This window comes from Corvus moneduloides, chromosome 7 (assembly GCF_009650955.1).
Source record: "Corvus moneduloides isolate bCorMon1 chromosome 7, bCorMon1.pri, whole genome shotgun sequence".
In the NCBI taxonomy this organism is placed as follows: domain Eukaryota; kingdom Metazoa; phylum Chordata; class Aves; order Passeriformes; family Corvidae; genus Corvus; species Corvus moneduloides.
Window position 1 is genome coordinate 2296953 of NC_045482.1, and position 20372 is coordinate 2317324.

The 20372-nt window shown below is 41.6% G+C and overlaps 1 protein-coding gene across 2 annotated transcripts in view; it reads right to left on the reverse strand.

The window, feature by feature from the left end:
* UBE2F (ubiquitin conjugating enzyme E2 F (putative)) overlaps window positions 1-20254 on the reverse strand; it is a 56393-nt gene extending 36139 nt beyond the window's left edge. For both annotated transcript variants that reach the window (XM_032114461.1, XM_032114460.1), the window contains exons 1-6: window positions 20111-20254; window positions 18258-18391; window positions 10247-10276; window positions 8917-8982; window positions 3738-3805; window positions 175-245 (exon numbers count right to left, since the gene is read on the reverse strand). In XM_032114461.1, coding sequence (XP_031970352.1) covers window positions 175-245; window positions 3738-3805; window positions 8917-8982; window positions 10247-10276; window positions 18258-18375 — 353 coding nt within the window. In that variant the 5' untranslated portion in view covers window positions 18376-18391; window positions 20111-20254. The remainder of the gene's footprint in view (window positions 1-174; window positions 246-3737; window positions 3806-8916; window positions 8983-10246; window positions 10277-18257; window positions 18392-20110) is intronic.
* Between the last annotated feature and the right edge of the window lie 118 nt (window positions 20255-20372).

Below are 20372 nucleotides of genomic sequence, written 5' to 3' on the forward strand. Positions count from 1 at the left end.
CTACACGGTCCCTAAAGCTCAGCATGAATGAGACTCTCAGGTAGATTTTTATGCTCCTAAAAGTTGCATGCAGAATCAGCAGAAAAATATACTGTCACGACAGTTACATACAATATTTTATCAAACAGATAAACCTCCAAGGTTAAAAAAACCCCTACAGAATGCTGTTCCTACCTTAAGCAGATTTCTCCTGTCTCTGTAATGTTCGGGTGCCAGATTCTTGTCAAACATTTTACCTTTGGAGGCTGCCAGGAGAGAAAACGAATTACTGTGTTATCCTTTAAAATAAAAGCCTGTTGTAACTCATGAAACAGAAAAAGGCAAATATATATTTGATATCCACAGCCTGGGTTTGTATGTTTAGGGCAATGATACATAATCTACAAGAGTCAAACCAGATTTCTCCGCCCTTTAAACTTGTCTCAGTTCTTTATAAAAACTGGGCTTTTCCTTAGAAAAACGTAACTTTTAAGAAAGCCAAGAAAATGTACTCCTTCAGGGGAAAAGAAAACACTCTAAATCATTCAGTTTCTTCATACTTAACTATTAAGACAATAATTTAAACCAAAAAACCAAGTGCTTTCCACCAAGGCTTGACCAAATCAGGGATTTGTTAAGAATCAGCAGAGGATGCAAAGATAACAACTACACCAAATAAATAATTTCTTTTAAATACAGACCCTCCTGTTAACAATTGAATAGGAATGCACGAGACCTGAATTTGAGACACTAAAATAAAAATCCACAGGCAAGGTCACCAAATTTCCAAATTTCATAGTGGGACTTTGAAATACAGATTTTTAAAGTACAGTCTCCTTTGCTCTAGTTTTGTGAAGTAAATAAAGAGTGGGACATAAAAATTTCAGTATCTTAGCAACAGCACGTTGTTCCATCCCTGCTCTCCCCATTAGGATTCACAGCTTTCAATCAGGCAGATTATTTCTGATAGGAAATGTCCTGGAATCCATCAGTACCTTGCAGAACTTCAATTAAATCACAGATTATAGATGTGGAGCCATCTCCCTCCACTTTTTCCAATGAAGTCTTCAGTCAAGAGGCAAAGCAGCTTAAAGAGCTGTATTTGCATGGCAGCATCATGTGTTTTGTCTCATCATTTTGTCCTCAACTTTCCAATTACCTTTTCAAGAAATTTTTAAAATTAAGATTCCTTGGAAAAGGTGAGAAAATATGCATGGCACTGAGATACCAAAAACGTACCTAAAAGAGATGTTCTAGAAGAAAAAACACTGATCACCACAACAAATCTGGGATTGATAATGCAGATTTTGCCTTTCCTCTACTTCATGTCTGTGCAATAACTCAAGGGACATCAGCCATGGCATTACTGAAAATTAAGTGGCTCACAGAAAACAGTCTTAAACTTTTTGACCTCCAAAACCTCTCAGAAGTTTTCTAACAGCACAGCTTTTCATTAGCTACACTTACATACTGTTTTGAAAGATGATGTCTAGTCCTCAAGCAAGGGAAAGCAGCTTTATTTCATGCCATTAAATCAAGATAAAAGAGTAAATTTCTACCATATGCACCTTCAAACAGGGAATGTATTACTGAGTCAAAAAAAAAGCTTTATAGAAACTCTTTTTTAAAAATCCCCAAATCCTCACAGTGAATTAAGTGGTGTCTCATTTTTTATACTGTGGAAACAAAAGAATTCCTTTATCCTTTCAAAGTGATCTTCATTGCTAGAACTTAGAAAAACCCACTCCTGACAGTAAGACAAAGGTTTTCTCTTTCTCTCTCCTTTTCCTGTTAGACAGACAGGACAACTGCAGCACTACCATAAAATTTATCTTCAGGCAAAACTTCTCCTTCGAGCCTGCTCCAAGTCATTTTTGAACCCTCCCCAGAACAAGAAATCCACGTGAGATTTCCTCAGGATGATGTTTCATTGAACACCTGTGACACTCTGCACAGCAAAGCTCCCCAAATCCATTTATTTCCTTGCTCAAACTCTTCCCTCCCCTCAGGGATCCAATCAGCTGGGGGGCACAGCAGTGACTGCATTCACTTCCTTCTCCATTTCCAAGCAGCCACTTCTCTTCTGGGATCCCTCATTTAAAATTAACAGTTTCAATTCTTGATAAATTTGCACTCTAAAAAGACAGTGTACCAACAGATCTTGTATTTTTTTGTTAAATTATGAATTATTTCTATATTTAATTAGATAAGCATCCTGCAGCTCTTCACTAGTGAAGAGCTTTACCTAGAGAAGGAGGTGGCTCCTAAGAGAAATCTGGAATCAATGTTATTTGAAATGTTTTCTCTAGACACTAGCTAGTCCCAAAGCATTCTGCTAAACCACCCTGCAACTGCAACTCCAGCTCCTTCCTTTACAGTTTTTGCAAAACATAATTCCCCCAGGAGGCCTTAATGGGGATACAAATTCAAGCAGGTGAACCACAGTCCAGCCCTGAGATATTTCTTGCCACTTTCCACCACCAGTTTCTGAAGAACTTCTTGAGATGGGCTGAAACTAAACACTAAACAGAGATAAGCACAGAGTGGTTTGGCTGCAGGCCACAATACAAAATCTTCCATATTTTTCCTCTTTATTTATTCATTTTATGCTGCTCCACTATGTCCCAATTCCACATATCCACTCCTTGTCCCAGTGTAGAGGTGTGATATCCCAATCTTTCCCGTGGGCTGAGAGCCCTGGCAGGTCTGCAGAGCTCTCCTGAAAACAGGCAGCACTTGTTTCGATCTCATTTTGCCTGGCAGGAAACAAACCACAGCCTCAGCATCATTACCCCAACACTGGCGAGCACACACTTGCATTAATAACCTGATCACAATCTAACATTCAACCTCCTGCATTTTTCCCTAAATTGCACAAATACAAACTTTTTTTTTTGTGTTGGATGAGAGGTGCTCAAATTTAAAAGTATTTAATTAACATTTGCTGCAGATTTTTCTGCCAGTGCTGAGCAGGGAACTGTAACACATCAGAGGCTTTTTAATTATGGGAACTGAGGATCAAAAAACTGAGATCAAAACTGAACTTCAGCTCTCCTGTTAACACACAGCAAACACTTCCCTGCAGCAGTGTTGTTCAGGTGAACAAATGGAATACAAGAATTGAAGGAAATTAAATGAGTACACAAAAATTAGTAAGGGTGATCTCTGTTATAGTATGAAATTCTTGGTAAAGTTAAGGGGAACTTAAAACATCCCACAAGCAAACCCACACAACTGCAAACACCACCTAGTTGTGACTGCAACTACTACATACACATAATGCTGGATTTAGGCTCAGCACAGCCGAACAGGAGCCAAAGAGCTTCCCTAAAACTCTTCTCTAGGATCCTCCCCTATGCATTCTTCAGCCTCTCTGAAAGAACCCTGAACTATCAACACCGAAAGTAAGACAACAAAGCAGAAGAAGGAAGGGAGGGGGGGAATTACAAAACTATCAACCTTTTCCTTTTGGTTCACTTCTTTCATTCTTAGATATGTAATTTTTTTAATGAGAATAATCATTAAATGCAGGTCTCATGAATAATTAACGGCATAGAGCAGAACCTCAGCCAGAAGGGAAGACACTCAGCTCTGACTCATCTGCACTTCCAAGAGCTTCGGCCAGACAGTTGCAGAGATTTATTTTATTAGGAGACAGAAGATCCTTTCTTAGTCTCAGTGCCAAGTTCCCCCTGAAGTCCTCTTACCTGCAAAGAAAATCTAAAACGACAACTATTAGACTAATGACAAATACTCACCACCATATTGTAGGCATCAGGAACTTCAGTTTCAAACTGAAACTTTCCCCCTTGGTAATAGCCCTCATCTAGAAAACAAAAACCAGAAAAATAGTCAACTAAAACAAAAACACAAAGATTAAAACAACAGCACAGGGTTCTCATCAAATACTTAAGCTAGTTGCACCACCAACTGCCACCTAATCCAAGGAACGTGTGAGCAGCATCTTCCCACACTCCCAACATTTTTACAGTGGAAATTTGAAGTCAGAAGAGTCAACAGTCCCAGAAAAACCCACCATCCTGATCACAGTAACAGGGCTACCCAGCTAGAGGAACCTTGGACTGAACTTCTCGCATCTGTAGGAAGAAAATCCTGGCATGTGGCAGGCAGTACCCCAACAGTGACCCTTGGAATGAGCTGGAGAAATACTGCACTTGCTAACACATTGGTAAATCCTGCTCCAGGACTGAGCACATCTTCCCAAACCTGTGCTAGCAATCATGGTGAGTAGTACGAATGACTAGGCAAGGGCATGTTTCAGAGTGCACTCCAATAAGAGCAAGCAGGCTCTTTTATTGTAATTACCTTACAATGATATATCAGCCAGGAAAACATGTCTGCCTCTCTGCCAACCTCAGACTCAATACTGAGTTATTTAAATGGCTAAATTCTCAAATACTACATATTAAAATATCTACTTACATTTAACCAGGGATAATAGAATAGGGTGAGAGTCAGCCTGCAACTCTTGAAATAGCTGTGCTTGGAAGCTGCAATGCTTGCAAGTGATCTGAAATGTGTCCAGCATTGCCATTACTGAGGCTTTTCATTAAAAAAGGGAAACAGGTACCCAGCCCACACTGGAGGTTTGACACACCTGAGGGATGCTCTGGCTCAAACCACCCTGAGCACTCCAGCCCCAGCAAAGGCCAGGAGGGCTGGTTGGCATTATATGATGCAGGTTTTCTGTATTTTTTAAACCAACCCTGCAAAGAAATGTTCTGTGCAACAATCCATAGTTTACAGAAAGACTTAAGAATTTTGCTATTATCTAGCTTGTTCCAAACCACAAAAAAACCTAACTTGTCTACTGTAGGTCATCAAAATCCTCTTTCAGGTTGCTGACTCCTGATCTGCTTTTCAATTCCATTCTCCATTCCCACTCCAATTCAATTCTGAAGTGTGCTGGATTTATTAAGCAATCTCAGGCATGCTATGCTCTACCAGAAAGTAAAGGGACATGCACTGATTCTTCTATGAAAAAAGCAAGATAAAAGCATTTATCTTTTGCATTAAAAAAAATCAGGAAAGCAAGCCATTACTGAAGAACAAGAAGCAAGAGGTGAGTTACACTGATACCCCTCGATAAAACTGCTCCCTGTCAAATGTGCAAAACACTCACAGTGAGACACTGTTCCAGAAAGAAATCATTGGGAAAATGGTCCAGTGTCCCCCAGGAGCTTGATTACCACCATTTATTCAACACAACACGGCTAACTGCACTTTATCCACCATCTAACACAATAATAGATTTTAACCAAGTGTCAGGAATTATCACATTTCCAAGCACAAAAGTTATTTTCCTTGGCTTAATTTCACTAGTTCCTTGATTTGCTGGACTTGGAACAAAGCACGCAGAGCTCTTCACATTCTGCCCCTGCTAAAATGAAATAAATGCTTGATGATGGATGTATCCACACGTGTCCTATGTCAAAGAAAATCCTCAGGTTTAATGAGCACTCGCTGCAATGGTTGTCCAAGAGAAACACTCAAGAACTCTCAGAACAACTGTCGCTCCAAGACAACTCAATATTCATCACTGCATCACATTACAACTCATTTTATGTTTTGGTTTTACCTTGACACCAAACCATCAGCACTAACCAAAACCCACAGTGGGTAAAGCTACTGGCTCTGCTGTAAAATAAGCAAGGACATATCCACACAATTAGGAGAGCAAGACATCTCTCCTCCCCTCTTTTATATCCTCCCTCTATGTTTGTAAAGCAGCAATAAAGCTACTCATTACCAATCACTCAAATGTATATTAAAAATTCTGGAGAGCCTCAGCAACCAGCCAGAAATCTTGCACTGCATTACCAAGATAACCCTTCAGAATGGAGTCATCTTTCAGCATCTCAAGTAAGTTCGTTCTCAGGCTGGGAGAGACATCCTCAATTTTTTATGCATGGAAAAGCGGTGGGAAAAAAGGTCTGGCAGAATCAACAGTGAGGAAAGAGCTATAAATAAAACCATCAAATAAAACAGCTTTAACACATAACTTAGGAAGTTAGCCACAGAGATTTCTGCCAAAAAGGGAGTAAGTCTGAGCCACAGCTTTCCTCCTACTGCTTAAATTTATGTCTTCGAGCTCTATTAGCAGAGCAAGCACCCCTCCCACTTCAGTCTCAAGTTTCATTATCAACAACCTGACTAATCTTAGCCTGCATTTGTAGGGTGCTTTAATGCCTGAAAGTGCTCTGGAAAACACTTAACCAAATTATTTCCTCACTTTAGGAGAAAATGCAAGATAATTAGGGCAGGCCACAAAGGATGCACTTTGGATAGTAGCTCCCTGAATCAGCCTTGCTCAGCCATGCTCACCAATATTTGTGAGCACTTCACCAGAAAACAGGGTCTTTATTAATCCCCCTGGAGTAGGACTCAAATATCCACACCAACCTCAGACTAGTCCGACTGCCTGGGAACTGCAGGGAAATTTCATTAACTGCACTTACTCTTCTGTGTTTTTTCATGTATAAGCTACCCAAACTCACCTCCTTTATTTTTTTCCAGGTCATTACCATGTTTTAGTCCTCAGCTTCCAATTCTGTGCTCCAAATACCAGTGCAGCAGGCAGGACTCTGCCTGTATTCTAAGCATCTATCTCCTTATTTCCCCTAGATTTTAATCCAGTGATACTGGTGCAAAAATAAGAACAGAGGCAAGTGGTGGCACAAGGGCATTTTTCAGAGGCAGAACAACTGTTTCAGATGACAAAAAGGAAGAGAAGGTTCAGACAGCAGAGAAAACCAGCAGTGTCTGCCTTGGGAACACAGAGTTTTGTCCACTGCAGCAGAAAAATCCAAGTCTTAGCCATTTTCTAGCATGTGCTGCTAAATATCCACTGATGGCGCACTGCAGAAAGCTGCAACATACAGGAATTGGACTTTCTTCAATTGTGTGAAAAAAGCAGCCATCCTCAATCAAGATTTTCTACAAAATCGTTTTAAATTAAAAACTTCCTGTCACCAGGATAATTTTGTGATGTTAAATACTGGCTGAGAAAGGTTATTGTGAGAGGTGCTGAGCAAGGGACCTGAAAAGATTTCTGCTTGGTGGTCAAGCTTATTTTCTTATTCAAATTAGTCTTTTTGTGCCAGCCTAAGGAAGCTTCTTTTACTGTCCTTTCAAGACCAGCCACATTCAAAATGACTGCACAGAACAAAGTCAAGATTCATGCAATACTGTTCAGACAATACAAAAAGAGTTGGCTCAAGCCCACTTCAGCCATAAAACTTCTGTGACAACCACTTCACTGCCTCAAGAAAACTAAGATTTAGCATACACTGAAGAAAACTTCAGTATTGAAGGGAGGCAGAAAACTACAAAGATTTTCTTGGTCTGTGCTGTGTTCTGCCTTTAGAGTGCTAAGCTATGGCTGATCACAAGATTCTACACCTGAATTATGCACAGCTGAAAATAGATGTTTACTTGGGTCAGGCTGCAATTGCAGAGACTTCAGCTGTGCAGCTATATTTAGAATAACAAAATGTTAATTAAGATCATCTCACTGGCAAGATCATTTCAGCAACGAAGCTGGCACAAAACCCAGGCTCTGCATTCAACAGCTGGTTTCTGCCTGCAGCATCTTGCTGCACAGCAGTGAACAGACAAAACAATCCCTAGGATATAGACACCTTGGAGTTAGGACAGCTTTTTCATATATCCCTGATTTGCACAGCGATGCTCTTGTAAAGTCAACTCCTTTCCAAAATAAAATAAAGGAGCATCTTATAAAACTGAAGGGCATTTGGTGCAACCAGAATTAACACCCACCAAGTAAACATGATCACAACTCCTACACAGAATGACAGGGCCAAATATCTAGATGAGCTCTTGCACTGATTTTTGATTACACTGACAAGGGCAGCCTCACTCATTTTTCCATCACAAAAAGGAGTCACATGAATGGACATGTTAACAGACCACCCAAAATTTCTGCTGGACGAAGGGTCAGTTGAATCGGGCTAATAAACAGCAACAGTGACACCTAGTGCCGCTCTGATTTCAAAGTACTGGATCAGCAGAAACATTCCCAGCACTCATTAAGTGCACACCACTATTTCTCCAGATAATACTTCAGGATGACTGACACACCTCACCCAAATTCTGTGGTCAAAAAGCATCTACAGAAAATGGGCATCTACAAGAATGAGCTGGCAGGGGGATCCCAGCACATCTAACTCAAACCATTCAGTGCACTGCACATGGCAATGTTCTCATTTAAGCAGCTGCACAGTCTCAAACAAAAACAAGAAGTGCATATGACGTTTAAATAACTTTCCATGCAAATTCATCCATAAAACACAACTTTCTAGTCTAAAATGCACAGCAAATACTAATTTTGGCTGGCTATTAAGACACTCACATGGAAATTTTATGAACTGTTTTTACTGACCAGCCTGCCAGCAAGAGCTTCAGAGTATACTTGTGTTAATAATAAAAGATCGGATTTCCACATATTTTAACATTCAAAGACTCAGACTCCTCCTTGTTAAACATCTTCAGGCATGCCTAGGTTTGAAGTTTTCCAGGAGCCTTAGATTGGTAACCTCTCTCTTCACCTCTGCAGAACCAAGCAATCAGCACCACAGAATACACAACCTGACAGGGCTGTAATGCAGTAATGCCCAGCCCAAGATTCCTCTCAGCAAATTAAACACGATGGTCTGAGACTGGCTGACATGCAAGCAAAGAAGATCTGAGTATTTCCTAACCTCACTCATTTTTGAAGGCCTTTTTATTGGAATCTGGTTGTCAAACCTCAGCCCACTTTCTCCATCCCGTTAACAAAACAGCCACTATTACAGCCAGACTTTCTTTGACTCGAGGCTTTATTGGAATTCCTCTTTAATTACATTTCCTAAACACCAACACACAGAGAAACAAAAGTAACATGTTCAAAAAAATTACCTGGGGTTACAGTTAGTTGAAAGTAATGGAGCTTGTTTGGGTCAGGAAAATTCACTTTACATGTACCTGTGAAGCAAAAGAATAATTCACATCAGGCAATGAGTTCTCCACTGTTTGAAAAGCAAATAAATCCTCTTTCACACTCTTCAAGCTGACTCCCTGATTAACCCCCACCTTTCAGTCAAGTGATTTCCCAAAGTTCTGGAGCATCACAAACCAAACTCGAAGTTTTCACTCTCAGATGAGATGAATTTAATGAGAACAGTGACAATGAAGAACAAGTGTGGGGAAAAGGGAACAATCTGCTGGAACTGTCAGTGGTTTCAGTTCAACAGCTGCAAGCTCTCAGCGTAACAGCCCTTTGTTTGCATTTGATGACACAACTCAAGTTGGCTTCTCATGCAGGAAAGTGGCCTTTCTTGACTGTGGCAGAGACAAGCTGGCTTGAGGAGATGAGTCTATCCATGGATATTTTATCACCCATATTATGTAGTCTTTAGCTTCTTAACCCATCAAGCTGGCTGTTACTTTTCTATAGCCAGGGAGCTGAATAGTGTCATAGTTATAAATCCTATTTGCCTGAAAAAACCTAACGAGAACTGTACACAAATGCTAGTAATGCACTCACACTGTAGTAACTAAACCCACACATTTTACAGGTATTTGTTACCCTATAACAGAACCTACACTGAAAAAACTTAACCTAAAATTACTGTGTAAGTTCTCTATAACTGTCCTCAAGGAAGGCTTATGTCTCAAGTAAAATTCCAGGGCTAAAATCACATTATCTTGCCCTCTTTTTTTTTTTTTTTTTTAAGAGAATATGGATCACTCTTAAAAAATTAATTTTCATGAGTATTTTCACTATTAACAAAGAGATCAGGTTACATCTTGAACACTGATGTGAAAAAACTGCAGGTTGACTTCATGTTCCCTGAGAGCTGAACTATTTGGTCTGCCCCTAAATCAGAATGTCCTGTTTTGAAAAGAAGAGAATAAAGAAAAAAACACGAGTGAGGACACTAATTGCATCCTTGAGTCCCAGGAACCTTTTGGGTGTTTAATTGAAAGTTTTGCTGCCACTCCCCAGCAATCAAATTCTGGAGGCAAATTATCAATAGTGCTTCCAAAGGACACTAATGAGGGTCCACCTCTCCACAGCCCCATAAGAGGAAGCAACAGAGAAAACCTGTCCAAGCCAGTGTGGTGGAGCTTTACACAGCTTTCCCTGGAGTTTAACAAATACCACTGGCATTCATACGTCAGTCAAAATGTTCACTTCAATGGTGCTTTCCCCCTTAAAATGCATACTATTAAATGTTATACTCACAAGGTAAATTAGCTTCAAGGTCTGCAACCTCTGTTGAAAAAAAAAAACCAAACCAAAGTCATTATTATAATATGCAAGCATAAAGCCCTTCTTGAAGGCCGAATTGGCAGATCTAATTTAAACCACCCTGTAAATCCAATTTTACTTAAAAATATAATTAAGCTGCAGTAGAAGTTTATCTTGAAAGTTCTCTTTAAGCCACTCAATTCATTACTAAAAATGCTTATCTGCCATACAGACATGGCAAATGTATCCTTCTTTGATGGGGAGTTCGGCTCTGCCAAGACTGAAGCGCCAGGGCTGCTACCACATAGAGCACTGGCATTTCCAAAGCAGTTTGGTTTTGTCACTGATGTGCATTCTTATTCAATTAAAATTTCCTTGTATTTATTTCCTGAGCTTAAAAGTAATTCAGAAAAGAAAGGAAGCATCCTGACACTGTTCCATAGCCCTAGGAATGAAGTGTATTCCTAAGCCTGTCAAGTCACCTTCCCTGGGAGAACCCCTGCTTTTGTGTATTTTATTGAAGTCTTAATTACAACTACCTGTATTTCACATAAGTATGAAAGAGATGCATCAAGATATCTCCCCCCGTTACTTCTAGGAAATCTAACTGAGTATATTTCTGGCATTTCCTGCAGTCTTATTTTCCACTTCTGACTTTGCTTTCAAGGCCTCCACAGACACAGCCCATTTATTTAGGCTGACGACGTGCAAGAGATTTCAACACCAACTCTCAAAACCACACATCTGAAAAAAACTGTCATTCAGAGTTCTTGGCACTGAATCCAAACTGATCCCATCACAACTCTCACTGACTCTCCAGAACTTTTCCTGCAATCCATGCTTACCAAACCTGGCTGGTCTCTGCAGAGGGAATGACGCTTATTTGACTCCCACTTCCCTTGCGCTTGGCACACCCTGCATCTGCAACCAAGAGAATCTACACCAAGAGAAAACAACCCACCAAAGCAAGCACCGTGCTTCACACTTACCTAAAAAATTCACAACTTCACTCATTTAAAATCCCACACTTGCAGCCAGAGCTGATTTAACCAAAGCCATGCACTGAAAGACAACACTGGAGCCACACTTCAGCTAAAGTACTGTCTTTACAACACACACAAAAATATAATTTCAGCTGTAATCAAGGACTTTATTTCAATTTTCCCCTCCTGGCTGATAAAAAAAGACACAACAACCAACCCCCAAAGCTGCAGCTATAAAAATTTTTCGTAAGATTATTCCCTCACTCCTTTCTTAAAATTCACCAGCCTTTCAGAGTGGGAGGCACATCAATATTCACTACAGGGCAAGGTTTAGGACCTGGTTCAATTATTTTAAGGTGTTGACTGCTCTCCTTTATTGCTTTCTGTCCTTGTGTGTTGTTCAGCTTAATGAATCCTGCCTGCCCTCTGCCTGATCCCAAAAAAAAGGGATCAGTAAGGGCACAGCATGGTCAGTCCCAGCAATGGCTGAGCTGAGCAGCTCTGCAGAGCCAGGGCCTCACTTCTGCCTCCTGCAAGGTTCAGTAGAGAGTTTACAATCCGAGTTCCTTTGAAGTGTGAAAATTCCTGTAATGTGTTCACACTTCTGTGTTTCTCTCCGTCTTGGCACAAGAATGAGCAGGTTTTCTTGTAAGAACATGAAAACAAAATGCTCGCACTGAGGAGAAGGGAATGCTGTGCTCCTCCTCTGAAGGTGTGCAAACAGGTGGGAATGCTGTGCTCGTAATAAATCCACACAAAAGTTTTGGAAACAAAGGCAAATGGCCCAAAATTGAGGTTTCTAATGAACTCTGCAATAAATCACTGAAACTAAGAATGAAACAACTTCACAAAGCAGATGAAGATCTGCTTCAATAATCTAAATGTTTAAAGCATCATTGAGTAAGGTTACTGATGTTTCTATTAATTGTGCCATATAAACAAATATTGGTGATTAACCAATTAACAAGCACATTTAACAGGCCAAAGCTCAGTGTTTCCAAATTCTGTGACTCTTTGGTAGTGACAACATTGACACTGGAACCACTTTTGTATGTTGCTGCTCAGAAAGCAAACATTTTTGACCAGAGCATTCAAGCTCCATTAAGATTCTGATGTTTTAACTTACACATTTTCTACATAAAGCAATACCTCTGGCATGAGCATTCTCTGGAAGAAAACGCCCCTTGTGCAGGCTGCCAACTTATTTAACCGAGATTTGTAAATAAGCAAAACATGGAAGTGACAATCAGAGCTCCAATGCACTGAACTTCCAAGAGCTCCAAAAGCTTCACTAAATTAAAGAACAAACTTAAAGGTTTTCTGAGCTCCTCTTTCAAAAAATGACTGTCACTACAGTTAAAGTGTGGAGAGAATTCAATTTGACTACTTTTCATGGTCATTTTGTGGAGAATCAACATCTGTGTCTCAATTCACACCATTAAGATGATGAGACAACCAGAAAATCCAAGTCTCAGGAAACTCCAAATAGTCCATCTGGTGTTACCAAAACCTTGTGATCTGTTGCAGGAGAAGCCCAAGTGGAGGTGTATTTGCAGAGTCCTGCTCTTGACCCAGAATGCACTTGCTTCGACAGTTCCAAATGCTACTTTAAACCATTAAAAAGGCAAGGCTTAAACTTAAACCCAACACAAACACCTGAAGAGTTGAATGCAAACAGATTATGTCTCAGAAGCAGCTCAGGAACTGTAGAGAACAGAGAAAAGCTAAGCCTAACACAAGCAACCAGAGCTATTTATAAATGATTTCACAAACAATAACTCTCCCTTACCCATGACAGTTCTCGAGACAGAAATAGGAACACTCCTGCTGTGTGTAAAAGGCTTATGAATGTTCAATGCACACACCACAACCCCATTGCTCTGCTCCCTCACCTCCCCAAATCAGAATATAGCAGTGCTTTGTTTTGTGGACTACATCTTCCACAAAAATCAGGCTGTATGCTTCCTGCTGGAGTTTGGTTTTGGTTTTAAGTACACCAAATAAAATCATTACTTCCTCAACTGAACATTTTCATCCACAGCAGTATTACTCCTCTCTGGTTTTGTTCAAAAAGCCCCCTCTCCTGCTGTAGTCCTTTAAGACTTCTAGCGATGAAGATGAAAATACCCTGACACTTATAAAAATTCTATTTTCTAAGTACTAGTTCTAATATTCTATTAATTCTAGGAATGCTGTTTGCCTCCTAATTCTTACCCATCCATCTTTATAGCATTCCCTACTTCGCTCCTCTGAACTGTACAGACCAGAGTTAGAAAAAAAGTATTTTCTCCCCTCTCAACTTTCCTTGCCTGTTATTCTGAGGAGGAATATTACTATTTTTCAAGGCTTGAAGAAAGCAAATAAACTAATTTTTATTTACAATGGACTTTCACCTCACTTTCATTACCAGTTTCCCACTTCCATTCTCTCAGGCTTGTACAGAGGCACACATAAAATATTTTCTGGTTACATAAACAGGTTGTAAAAGCCACAGATATTGAAGACAACCAAGGAATAAACCTTGTTAACTCATTTTCATACATATTAAGTTATTTCAAGCTGCCACAATTAAACTAAGCACTAGTGGTAATATAAAACTGAATGATGCAGCTTAGGTGCACTACCAAAAACGCAGCATAAGGGACAACCTTTGTGATCCATGAGCTGCTCCTGCCATCCTGGCATGCTCTGTATCTTGAATTCAATTTAGCAGTCACTTTCATTATACACTATTAATCTTAAACACCACTTTGGATTGTCCTCGGCCCTTTTTAAATTTCAGAAAGGATTTGCCTTTCGAGTTCAGCACTGCATGCTCACCATCCTCGAGGAGCAGTCATGCAGCCCCTGCTCACAGCTTAATGAAGCTCCCCTTAGAGATGAACAGAACATTAGAAATTGCCTCTGCAGCACAGAACAAAATGAAAGCTGCTAAAGCGATTGTACTGCTTGCTCTATTTTAATTTGGGTACTAGGCCTACAGAATTACGGCCTTACTCTCCAACTGAGCCGAGATGGAAATCCAGTGACAAGAGAATATCCAAATGACTCAGAATTACTTCCCAATATAAAACTTTAGGGGTATGTCCATTCACAGTATGTCCATTAAATAACCCAACTGTCCTGAGCCATGACTGATACCTGAATATGTAACATGAGCAATTAAAGGAACAACTTCGATAAACTAACAAAGGGCACCAGTATTTCAAAAGTAGCTTTTCCACAAAAGTGGAACCAAGTCTGTTTACCTTGCACCCATCAGTGAAGTCAAGGTCAGTGCCTGACACCACTATCTCAAATACCAACTGAGATGTTTCTTCACATCCATAGTGCAAATAGCTATCATGCCTAAATTATCACTTATTTTTCCTACTTTCAGGCAGCATGCAGTCGGTCCACACCAAGTTTTTAAGGTTTGTAAGCATCACCTACACTTGTCAGTGGCTGGGGTCATGGTCATCACTTTAATCAAAACAGCACTGATCTCCTGACCAGGCAGAGTACACAACACATCTGAGGACTGCAGGGTTATCGGTGTGACAACACATCCTTCAGAGATCCTGTATTGCTTTCCTGGACTGGACTCTCTATCAACACAAACAAGGCTGTCTTCAAATTACCTCCAGAGAAAAACCAGACACTGTCTGTGTCTGGACAATACCCTGAGCGAAGCTGGCAGACATCCGTCTGCAGGATTTATTAGACTATCCCCAATTTACTGTGGAGCAGGAATAGGACAATGGTCCTTCGCCACTGACAGAACACTCTGGGCCTTCTCTCATCTCCTCCTCCTCCTCCCTTGTTGATGGCCAGGATTTCTCTTCTTTTATGTAGAACAGATTATTTTCTAATTTGTTGCCAGGATACTGACCAATTGGAGCCTTTCCCCCATTCTGCCACAGTCATCTGTTTGATAACTCCAGCCTAAGCACGCACCAGTAACAACTTCTACTTACAACTGTTCTTCCAGGCTCTAACTTTAGGATCCAATACAACAGCCTGAAGTTCAGCTGGGCTATTACAGTTCCATACAATCAGGCAATAACAGGCGCTGGAGCTGATCCAGCTGCAGCAGCATCACTGCTGTGTGTACACCTTTAGCAGGCAGCTCTGCACTCCCATTCAAACTCATTCCTGCAATCTTTATGTGACCTAGAAACACTCAACCGCAGAAAGTTCACCTGCACTCAGTCTCACACCGTAGATGCTGTTGCACCTGATTTATCCTGAAGTGTTGGAGCAAATTCTAGAAACTTTTGTAAACAAATGGTCCAGATTTAGCTTGAGCAGCTTAAAACAGAACACCCCTAACAAGTCTTTCCCTCTCACTTTCAGCACTTACACTGGAACGATCTGCTTCTCCTGTCAGTTCCCATTTCACCCAGAAACCATCCTCAGCAGACTGACAGCTGCTCCTACAACTCTTTTGGGAGAGCATCGTGATTGTGGTGGTGCTTCCCCCCCGTCTCAACCTCTGGCCTGCTCTGCAATTTCAGTAATTCCTGTCAGGCCCCGGCCTTCGCACAAGAGCTCGGTGGTGAAGCATTCCTGAACTGTACCAGGAACTCTTGCAAGGCTAAGGTGGGAGCAGCACTGACTGTGCCAGGAACTCCTGCTGCCTGGACAAGGTGGGAGACAGGAGTAGGAATAACCAGTCATTCCCTGACAGCTTTGGAACGTTCCTCTCCCGAATTACTGCCTGAGTGAAATGGTACCACCCGCATCTGAATTTCAAAAAACTCCAGTAATCTCCAAGAAGGCATTTAACAGGAGTATGTCACTGATTCTGGGGGGGAATTTTTTACTATGTATTCCCATGTATACATAGATAACCGTATGTGTGTGTGTTACCTTTGCACATTTGTCAGTATATATATATATATCTATATACACCTTTGTGTATGAGTGTATGACTTGAACACCCTATAAAACAGTATACATGTTATTATCTTGAATATGTGTTATGTTTATAGCTGATTAATAATTAATATAACGTTGAAGTGCTTTTATGATTAAGTTCTGCTAAATCTTTTACACATAACTGTTGAGTCTGAGCCTGAGGCTGGATCCAGCTGCACTGAGACTCCTCCCTGAGGAGTTTAGAAAGGAAAGGGGCTCATTCTGAACCCCCTGACTCAACGAAGTGTCTCCTTTAACTTTTCCCCCCTTACTCTCTTTTCATTCCAGCCTCTGCATATATGACTCTAAACTGATTCTAATTTGATTTTCCTTTATATGTGTTATCCATGCAGTAAGCAGTAGCACAAACCTTGCCACCAACCTTTGTTGTGCTTTTGCAAATTTGTATTAGGGCAGATTTTCACCAACACCTTTGGTAGTGACTCTAAGTGACCTAAACCACTCATTTCAGAGCAGGGGTACAACTCCCATGCACAATCAGATCAGGATCCAGCACTCAATGCTTGTCAAAGCCATGTGAGTGCTGACCTGCTTTTAACGTTTGTCAGTCTGGGACTGTTCAATACTTAGTGTGTGCTGGTTTGCTAACAACCACAACAATTACAATGTCAATACTAATTTTCTATAGCTTACATTCTCTTCCTCTCCTGCAGACTCGGGTATGGGTTTGAAAAACGTGATTGTTCTAAGGGCAGAGTAACATTTCTTTGGCATCTCACGTGAAGGGTGTTTATTTTACACTGCTATCTTCCCCTCAAGTCTATACCTGTAGGTTAGGGAAAATCTCAGATTATATATATTTAGTAATTTGGCTTTGTAGCTTAGTCTGGTTAAAGAGCTTATTTCTCCTGCCTGAATCTTTCCCCCCGTCAGAACCGGAGTTAAATGAGGATTTCCAAACTGGAAGTGTAAGAGCGATCACAATCACAACTTACAGCATAGAAAAATTCCCTGTCCTTACAACAATACAGAGAGAAAATTGCAGATACAACATTCCTACAGTCTAGTCCCTCCCAGTGCACTGAGGCAGCAGCACCTGCAGTGACACCTTGCTCCAGATACCTGACAGAATTTACCCCCATTTGGGAAAACACCATATGCAGTGCTAGTTAGGTACTATCAGTCAGGCAATTACACCTGCGTTGGTCTCAAATCATTTTGAAACAAGACCAGGAATTGTGGATTTCCTTTGACTGGCATGAATCCCTATAGTGGCAGCTGACACATCAACAGCAGTGTATTTGCTACTGGTCATTTTCAGCAGAAACATCAACCTGAACAACACATTCCTTGCCACTAACACTCAGCTATTACCAGAGGGAGTGAACCTGACTTTAAGCCATAGTAACTGCAAGCTGTCAGCATCTATGGATTTTTAAATATAGTATTATCTATGTTACAAAAAAAAAATTCAAGTGCAAGAAAGAGCTGTCCCTGATTTAACTATAATTAATTATTGTCTCATGAACTACCCCATTTACTCACAACTGCCATAAAGTAGGTTTGGGGCTTTTTTTTTTTTTTCCACCAGCTGGTAAAAACCTACAGCAACCTTCCTAAAACACACCACATTGCAGTACAATCACTGGTTTATTATTCACAACTTCATACTCAACTTCTAGTGACTCCATCCCTACAAAAATCTCTCTCTGCATTGCTTTTTTAAGCTTTTTAAAGGGTGCTGCCTCTGACCTGTGCCATTAAATTCCACCAAAATGCTGTTGTTACTTTCAGGATGGTCTTTCCTGTGACAGGCAGTTACAGTTTTGCTCAAAAACTACATTCCTATCAAGGCCTCCTCCTCCAAGTTTAGTTACACTTATGTGGCAATTTTTTATCATGTTTTAATTGATGATGGACTGATTTTCAGCAGAGTAAGGAGGACACTTGCTTTGATTTTCATTATTCAATAAAAGTAAGTGTCCTATAGGCAACAAGCTGCTGGAGATGAGATGTAGGTCAATACACTACACTAGTAATCCCAAGCAAAGTCACAAGCCATTTGAAGAACTCTTGTGGGAATTTATATGCAATTTAGTGCTGTTTACTGGCAACATACCCCAACCCAGTAAATCCCAAAATATTTCAATATATTCCTTCACCTTTAACGAGTAACTTATCCCGGACAGACACTCTCCGAGTGGAGTCAGACGCTGGGTTGGATGCACGGGGGCCTCTGACACCATCATCCCGCTTCAGCTTGCTTGCCAGAGTTAGCATTACTGCTGCTTCCCACCTGGAACACAACGCGACAGCACGGACAGTCACCAAAAGCCCCCGGCGAGGGGGGAGGAGCAAAACAAGTCACGGTTTGTTTGTTGAACAAGGAGCGAAGTACCATCATCAACACAGAACTGCTGCACACGGGTAACAGGGCTGTGACTGAAGGTGAGGATGGCCCACGGCACCTGAGGAATGAGCTTGTTTGGGCAGTGAATACTGAGGGAGTTGCAGTGCATTATGCCAAGAGGAAATTCAGTTTTCTGGAGAAAGGTCAGGCTGACAACATTCGCCTCTTGGCTGGCCAAAAGAAAAAAAATAAATAAAAAGGAGAAAGGGGAGGGATTACTGGAACAACTCTCAAACACTAGGAAGTGAGCTTTGGGACAGCTCCCATGGCACAGGAGAGGGACTGAAGCTGCGAACAGTGCAATTATCTACACAGCTGCACAGCGAGAACTCCTCACAGGGCAAAAACCCTACACACAGAGGCTGAAATGGAAAGACACTTTTGCTGTGCCAGCCATCCACTCTAGAAGATAACTGCACAGATAAATTAATTACAGTAAAAGGTGGTCAGAATGCCAAAGTCATGAAGCCAAAACATCCAGTCTGCCATAGCTTAATACGTTTTGACACTACTCCCAGTTGAAGGCAACTCCTCCTTCTTTAACATTGCCTAAAACCAACACAATGCTGACAAAATCCAAACCCTTCAGGCCCCCAGCCACTAAAATGGTAGGAGAAATGATTATTCTTTTAGTCATATGAATTAATTCAACCAAATAAAGGGGGGGAAAAATGCAAAAAGCCAGGGTATAATCTTTACTTGGAGGTTGAGAAGAACTTAACAGAAAAGTGAGCAACAAAGAAAGGAAAACATTTATTTCACAAGAGTCCCTAACAGTAGGAAACTCTGGTGAGATTTACAACAAGGTCAAGCTCCCTGAAGCTGGCAGGTAATGCGTGTGTCAGCTTCAAGATGTATGTTTAAACACAAAAGTAAAGTTCAGGGTAAATGTAAAATCCAGCTCGCTCAACTGAAACAAACCGTAGGTTTTATCCCAGAGAAAGAAAGAATAAGCAGAACAAAACAGTCCGTTTTTCCCTGGAGAAGGAAAAAACGACAGCTGCTTTAAAAAAAAAAAAAAAAGGAAGAGGGGAGTAGGGGGTCTGAAAAGTAATGAACGCGGCCATAAATGCAAAAAAAAAAAAAAAAGAGAGAGAAAATAAACCCCTGTAAACCGCACACCAGCTCTCCCGTCAAGAAAAGCCCCACCTTTTAGATGCTCGTTCTAAATAAATTCAACTTCGGTGGGCACTAAATGCCTAGACACCTTTACAGCTTATCCTAAAAAACCAGGAAACCCAAGACAAGCGTGACCAGCCTGGAAAAGAAATTATAGGCTTCGGCTATATCCCAAACGCTAATGGAACACAGCAAGAAAGCACTCACAAATCGCAGGTAAAGCTTTATCAGAGAGACAGAGAAGCAAGGGAGAGGTGCTGCGCTTATTTCTACGGAAGGGAGCAAGAGTCCCAGAATTCTCCCGCTCCTCCGGGAGGGGAGATAGCGGGGGCCAGAGAAGCCCCTCTGCAAGGCAAGGGGATCGCGGGGAAGTGGGGCCGGGGACCCCACCGGGAGCCGAGGCCTGGCGGGTCGGCAGATGTGGAGACACCGGGAGCGGCCAGGCCCGAGCCGGGGACTGAGGGAAGGGAGCCAGTCCGGACGTACCTGAGCGGGGCGTCAGGGCCCGGCTGCCGCGGCCAACACCATCCCCGGCGCCGGCCCGGGGGGAGCGGCGGTGGCGGCTCCTCCTTCCTTCTCCTTCCTCCTCTTCCTCCTCCCTCAGCGGGGATCTCGCGAGAGTCCAGGCGGGGCCGGGAAGTGTCCCCGCTGGGCTCTCGCGAGAGTTTGGCGCGGTGGCGGGGAGGGCGTTTGCCGCCGGGAGGGCGGCGCCTTGTTGGGGCTGGCCCTGAGGGGCCCCCCTCAGGCA